Source organism: Periplaneta americana, chromosome 3 (assembly GCF_040183065.1).
Source record: "Periplaneta americana isolate PAMFEO1 chromosome 3, P.americana_PAMFEO1_priV1, whole genome shotgun sequence".
NCBI lineage: Eukaryota > Metazoa > Arthropoda > Insecta > Blattodea > Blattidae > Periplaneta > Periplaneta americana.
Genome location: NC_091119.1, coordinates 68,388,978 through 68,396,568, shown reverse-complemented (window position 1 = coordinate 68,396,568; position 7,591 = coordinate 68,388,978). Strand labels below are relative to the sequence as shown.

Genomic DNA, 7,591 nt, shown 5'->3' with positions numbered 1-7,591 from the left:
TGATCTACGTCAGTAGATCTTTATGTACTTTTATGGTCAGTTTAACAAGTTTAAAATATGATTCTCGGGAGGAATCTGGGATTCATTTTCTAAAATATGTTCCTATAAGTGTAGAAAGATTGTACAAGTGTTCTACTTCTAGAGCACATTGTATTCACACGATGTAAGAGTGGGTGGTAATATGCCATTGAACTGTCAACATCTGTATAATCGCTCTTTCACTTAAGCGGCATATTTCTATAATCTCAGATGATGGTATGACAAGACTCCCATTATTTTTTCGTTAAAAAAATAAAGGAGATTTTGTTTACTGCTATTAGGTTACGTACCATAAATTGAGTCTTTAGATTTATTACACCATATTTTTATTAATTATTTAACAACTAACCCAGCAATGAATACAATCACATTTTCACAATATTGTGTCATTGAGAATGATGTAAGAATGAGGGAATTGCAATCAATGTCTGCAGTAGAAGAGTCATATCGCCTCTGATTCTCAAAACACTGAGGATTATTATTACAGTGCGTTAGGTGTTTGGAAAATACCATTGGGTATATAGACATTTTTAGCGGACATCCCTCTCTTTGTAATATAATTTAAATAAATTATTTACGTATTTTCTAACGTATATAAAAAACCATAATTAAATATATTCCATGTATTCGGTCATAGGAAATAGAAATAAACTAATAAGTGTATTTATGAGCAATATAATGCGTTTATATTTTAAAACAATGCTTAGTTACAATATTTAGATTTACTTCTCTTATTTTATATTATACGTTAGAAAATACGTAAATAAGTTTAGTTATATTGCAGTGAAGGAGGAAATCCACTAAGAAAACGCCTATATGCTCAGTGGTATTTTCTAAACTCCGAATGCTTTATAGAAACAATCATTCGTGCTCCCAAAACATGGCGTCGCGCGAACCTGCGCGAGAGGTTTCAAATTTGTACACGACACCAACGCCAATTGTGTGTCTAGATATATAACTACAACGTCTTTGGTGCAAGCAAAGCTAGCTCCTCTCTCGTTGGTCGGAATCTATCGACAGGAAGATGTTCGATATACTTGACAACTGTCGACCAACAACGATATTTCCACTCTCATGGAAGTGGGCGTAACCGTGACCCGAGGGAGTCCTCTTGTCGTGACATTAATTTTGATACTGGAATAATTTTGCTTGTTTTACAGTAGTATATTTATAATACTACCCCTACTTTCTACTGGTAATGGTAAGTAATATTTATAGAACATAATCATTTAGTAAATTATCTAGGCTACTTAAAACATTTAAAATTGTAGGGAACTAATATCGTAATAACCTGCTGTTGCTTGATAAATTGATCTGAAGCTGAAGAAAATAAAATAATGTAAGTTACGATTGCCATCAGTATGAATTCATTAAGCTGACATTTAATATTGCTATATTTTCTCTCCGTATGCTTAAAGTAATATTAAATTCGCTATAAATTCAATACAGGAAGTATGATGGTCTAAGATACAGTAGTTACAAATATTATTTCAGTAGGCTATAGGCCTTTTGCTAGATTGGTATACCTACGTATAATGATACTAATTAAATTTCGTACGAAAAATTTTATTTTAACAACATCTATAACAAAGCATGGTACTCGCAAACTTCAAGTTGAACGGAAGGAGGATCGACCTGACGTTCTCTTGTGTTCTTATCGGGAATACATCGTTCATTCCCCTTCTTCTCCTTACCCTTAGTAATAAGTGGCCTTATGGGCAGTGGCAAGGTTGGGTAGGGGGTGATGAGATGATTAGTGACAAGTAGCCTTACTCTCATTAAGGTTACGCCTAGGATTTGATGGTGAGAAAGATTTATGACAGTTGCTTCGCGCGCAAAAAGAAAAAAGTGACAAGTGAATGTCGGATCTATTGTCCTTGTTCGAATTAACTACTTTTTAACTACTGTACCTATCTGAATGTAGGGTAATTAGCAAAGGACCGCCAGACTTATACAAGTATGTAACAAGTTTAGTGGATTAACTGAGATATCTAACTAGACTTAACAAGCAAACATTCTCATTATTCCAGAAATCCCACGTAAATCTGCAGTAGCAAAATTCAGACTGCTTACAGAACACGATTATTTGGCCAAACACTTGAATAAAATAGGAATTTACACAAATCCAAATTGGCCTCTATGCAACAAAGAAGAAGAAATGACTGAAGATCATCTCATAACCTGTGAAGTTTTACCTGATGGATCCACCACAAAGAAATATTGGAGAGCAAGAACGCTAATGGCTTCGTTGCCAAAGCCCGGCATTAGATGATAACAACAACAACAACATTCTCATGGGAGCAGATAAGAAAGTTAATTTTTTTCTTCCTCCATGTTAACAATGTCAGAACAAGTGCTTATACAAATTTTGGCCACTTGGGCGCAAGTACGAGGGCCGTTTACAGAAAGAAAACACAATTTCGTGGAAAAATTTATTGAAACAGATACAGGAATTGTTGATTCCTTTTTCAAAATATTCCCCACTGGAATTTAGACATTTGTCATACAGTGGGATCAAATTTTGTATTCCTATGGCTTAGAAGTCTGCTGCCTGGGACCAGAACCCGTGTGTGACAGCCATCTGCACCTATCTGTTGACCCCACGGTATGACAAATGTCTAAATTCCGGTTGGGAATATGTTGAAAAATAGCTTAACATAACAATTCGCTATATCTGTTCCAATAAATCTTTCCATGAAATTATGTTTTCTTCCTGTAAACGGCCCCAGGCAAACTTACTTTCTGGACGACCCTCGTAATTGCGCTCGAGTGGCCAAAATTTGTGTTTCGACATTATTAACATGGTGGAAGAAAAAAAATAACTATCTGCCCCAATGAGAATGTTTGCTTGTAAGTGACGGGAGACTGAGGAATACCGTATATATAAAAAAAAAAAAATCAATGATTTAAGATCCTCGGCCTCACGTCACTTATATATCTCCTCAACTAACCCACAACCTTGTCACATACCTTGTAAAAGACCAGCGGTCCCTTGTTGATTACTGAATGCAGTTTCCACATAAGTTATTCCCCAAGTCAAATCGAGGAGTTCGAAATAAATTTGATCGAGAATACGCGCCGTCAGCTAAAGTAAATAATTACCACAGTGGTACCTAGTCTATACTCATTAAATTTGCCTTATCAAATTGTATATAACGATGTTTAGTGTAACTATTCTTGGTAATTCTCTTTGCAAGCTACACCCACTAAGGCTCCATTTTCTTTAATTGTTTGATACTTACGTGTATATTCTAATGCACTGTTATAACCCCCCACCTCTTGTTCCTATCAACTTAACATACGAGAGATCAAGGACGTAATACTATGGAAATTGACCATCTTTCTGTGCCCAAAGTTTTCTTCTCCACTCTTCTCAATTTTCCGAGTCTCCATTTTCTAATCATTTCTGCTGCATTTCTTTCTTATTTTCCTCTATATTCATGTAACCCATGGTCTTCCTCTCTTTTCCCATCCTTTAGGTATCGGTTCAATATCTGTCTCGATAGTTTGTCGTCCTTCATCCTCCGAGCAAGACCATACTAACTTAATTTGTTTACCATGTTTGTTGTTTAGTCAACTGTCCGAAGACAGGTTTGAACCTCGTAAGTAATACCAACAAAGCACCACCTATGAGACAACTAGGCCAGGAGATAATGGATATAGTTAGTTATAGAATTTTGATATCGTAATCCATCCATCCTCCTATTATCCTAATTTCTCGTTTTATAAAATTTTGAACATTGCGCAGACCTTCTGAAGATGCCCATTTCTGTAGATTCTACCCCAGATTTAACATTTAAATGTAATGCAGTGAGTCCCAACAGATGTCCCTGGTGTTTCTGTTGGCTCACCAGTGGCAGGTTCACCCTCCCCCCCTGCTACTGCCACTACTTGCACTCGCGAACTCATAGTGCTCTGCCAGATTTATTATTTTGTTATTGGGTTATTTTACGATGCTGTATCAACATCTCAGGTTATTTAGTATCTGAATGAAGTGAAGGTGATAATGCCAGTGAAATGAGTCCAGAGTCCAGCACTGATAGTTACTCAGAATTTACTCATATTGGGTTGAGGGAAAACACTGAAAAAAACCTCAACCAGGTAACTTGACCCAACCGGGATTCGAACCCAGGCCACCTGGTTTCGCAGTCAGACACACTAATCGTTACTCCACAGGTGTGGACTCGCCAGATTAAAACTTGTAACATACTATATTATATTAATAACATTCGGTATTTACCCTCCACACAGTCGCTGCTGGAAGTGTTGCACAGCTTGTGTGATACATAATTCACATCACATCATTCACAGAACCTGTTTCATTAAACCTATTCACTAAATTTACTATTGTTTTTCTACATGGAACAGGGCAGCCAGGAAATTATCTTTAGTTTTTCCTTGTTCTGCCACACAGTTTCTTTTTCCATATCGTCCCTCCTCTGGCAAACTAGCGAAAGTGACAAATTAGCGACCCTGTACTTAAGGTCTATATTGTACTATTAAATAGTACAGTATAGACCTTAAGTACAGAGTCGCTAATATGTCACTTTCGCTAGTTTGCCAGAGGAGGGACGATATGTACCTTTTCAAAATGTGTAAGCTACACATTCTTGCCTGAATGTAACCATTGCAAGACACAACAGAATGTAATGAACTGTACTTATTCTTAGCTGAGTCTTTGCATGCGTTTATTGTCGCTTACCAACCAGACTACAGATTCACACAACTAATTTTTGAGAATGACTATTCACCAATTGTGCAGCTTTCTCGTGATGATCTCTATCTCTCTTTCTCTCATTGCTTCTCTCTTGGCATGTACACAATAAAAGCTGATATCAGAAGTATAACATAAACACCAGTCAGGAGTGATAAAACAAGTTAAGCATTAGGAGATTTATCACCCATGCAGCTAATGGGAGACGAGCTTTGTGAGAATAATCGAATAGATATCTTTTATCATAAAACAGCGATGTCCAATTTTGGAAACTTATTAAATTTATAAATGTCACATAGTACATAAGTTCTAATCTGGCAGAGCACCGTGAGTTCGCGGGAACAAGCAGTGATGATAGTAGTGGTGATGTGCTGTTTATCAGCTGACAAACACCAGGAAAATCAGCTGGCACTCATTGTACTATCCACAATTCTGCTTCAGAAGCTGTCACACTTCTAGCAAATAAATGTACAGAGTGTAAATTAAATATGGACTTTTACTCATAACTTCTTAAATTTAATTTTACAAAAAAAAAAAAAAAAGCTTGAAATATTTGCCTTTTCTAGTTATAATCTTGCAATGTCTACTTATGTTGGGGGAGTAGGGACGATTGAAGAATTGCCCACATTGATTAAGTTCTGCATATCTTATTTCCCTCTAAATTAAAAATTCTGGTGTAACCACAGTTGTCAATAAAATTCAGTAGTGTTGTTTTGCCACTCTCAACAATGGCGATTCCTCCATGAAGGATATGAGGACGGTCTTACAGTTTAATTTCGTGCCTCTGAGGATAGAAAAGATTTTAATTACAGATTTTATTTTTAATGTGTCCCGATGTAATAATTTTCTTCAAACTTCCACTTTCTGTCATGAGTTGTCGCCACTGCACATCTTAGACCTTAGGAATACTTTCCGAGGAACCATTCAGGTATCTTATAGCAAACTATTTTTTTTCTAGCAGTGAAGTTATGGACAGGGGTGAGTGCGGAGGGTGGGGTATGGCTTGACTTAAACTGCGTTTGAGGATATGACCGTATATCCTAATACTGCGACCCTTCTTTCTGGGTGGTGGTGTGGAAACCCTGTCAGAGACTACAATACAAATTGTCAAGTACCCTTGTAGCCTCCTTAAATGCAGTTCATTGGTCATGTTAAAAGTATAGAATAAACGAAATAATAAATAATTTACAATGATATAACCTAATATAAAAAATAAAGTGAATAAAAACCAAAATCACATAAAAATAAATCAAATAGCTATAATAAAACACAAGAATTAACAAGACTTTCAGATGACAGGATTGCCGAAAGAATATCTGAAGTTGTATTTGATCATTTAGAAGAATTTAATTGTAGTAAAAAATTAATTGCACAAGCTCTTGCTGCTGCTGCTGCTGCTGCTGCTGCTGCTGCTGCTGCTGCTGCTGCTGCTGCTGCTGCTGCTGCTGCTGCTGCTGCTGCTGCTGCTGCTGCTGCTGCTGCTGCTGCTGCTGCTGCTGCTGCTGCTGCTGCTGCTGCTGCTGCTGCTGCTGCTGCTGCTGCTGCTGCTGCTGCTGCTGCTGCTGCTGCTGCTGCTGCTGCTGCTGCTGCTGCTGCTGCTGCTGCTGCTGCTGCTGCTGCTGCTGCTGCTGCTGCTGCTGCTGCTGCTGCTGCTGCTGCTGCTGCTGCTGCTGCTGCTGCTGCTGCTGCTGCTGCTGCTGCTGCTGCTGCTGCTGCTGCTGCTGCTGCTGCTGCTGCTGCTGCTGCTGCTGCTGCTGCTGCTGCTGCTGCTGCTGCTGCTGCTGCTGCTGCTGCTGCTGCTGCTGCTGCTGCTGCTGCTGCTGCTGCTGCTGCTGCTGCTGCTGCTGCTGCTGCTGCTGCTGCTGCTGCTGCTGCTGCTGCTGCTGCTGCTGCTGCTGCTGCTGCTGCTGCTGCTGCTGCTGCTGCTGCTGCTGCTGCTGCTGCTGCTGCTGCTGCTGCTGCTGCTGCTGCTGCTGCTGCTGCTGCTGCTGCTGCTGCTGCTGCTGCTGCTGCTGCTGCTGCTGCTGCTGCTGCTGCTGCTGCTGCTGCTGCTGCTGCTGCTGCTGCTGCTGCTGCTGCTGCTGCTGCTGCTGCTGCTGCTGCTGCTGCTGCTGCTGCTGCTGCTGCTGCTGCTGCTGCTGCTGCTGCTGCTGCTGCTGCTGCTGCTGCTGCTGCTGCTGCTGCTGCTGCTGCTGCTGCTGCTGCTGCTGCTGCTGCTGCTGCTGCTGCTGCTGCTGCTGCTGCTGCTGCTGCTGCTGCTGCTGCTGCTGCTGCTGCTGCTGCTGCTGCTGCTGCTGCTGCTGCTGCTGCTGCTGCTGCTGCTGCTGCTGCTGCTGCTGCTGCTGCTGCTGCTGCTGCTGCTGCTGCTGCTGCTGCTGCTGCTGCTGCTGCTGCTGCTGCTGCTGCTGCTGCTGCTGCTGCTGCTGCTGCTGCTGCTGCTGCTGCTGCTGCTGCTGCTGCTGCTGCTGCTGCTGCTGCTGCTGCTGCTGCTGCTGCTGCTGCTGCTGCTGCTGCTGCTGCTGCTGCTGCTGCTGCTGCTGCTGCTGCTGCTGCTGCTGCTGCTGCTGCTGCTGCTGCTGCTGCTGCTGCTGCTGCTGCTGCTGCTGCTGCTGCTGCTGCTGCTGCTGCTGCTGCTGCTGCTGCTGCTGCTGCTGCTGTAATGAAGTTTTAACAACGGCAATGTTAATTGTCATGTGTGTTGCTGAATAAATAAACCTGTTTTTTTTATTTTCAGTCTCATAACGTAAAAGTTTGTGACATTGATGATGATGTCAAAGAAGCACTCAAGAAATTTCGCTTCCGTAAGAATAATACAAATGCAGCATTGATAAGTAAGTT

The 7,591-nt window shown here is 41.2% G+C and overlaps 1 protein-coding gene across 1 annotated transcript in view; it reads left to right on the top strand.

Annotated features, from left to right (window-relative positions):
* Positions 1-1,103: 1,103 nt before the first annotated feature.
* Positions 1,104-7,591, top strand: part of GMF (Glia maturation factor) — a 79,535-nt gene continuing 73,047 nt past the window's right edge. The window contains exons 1-2 of the mRNA XM_069820689.1: positions 1,104-1,240; positions 7,488-7,584. Of these exons, the coding sequence (XP_069676790.1) occupies positions 1,238-1,240; positions 7,488-7,584 (100 nt within the window). The 5' untranslated portion in view covers positions 1,104-1,237. The remainder of the gene's footprint in view (positions 1,241-7,487; positions 7,585-7,591) is intronic.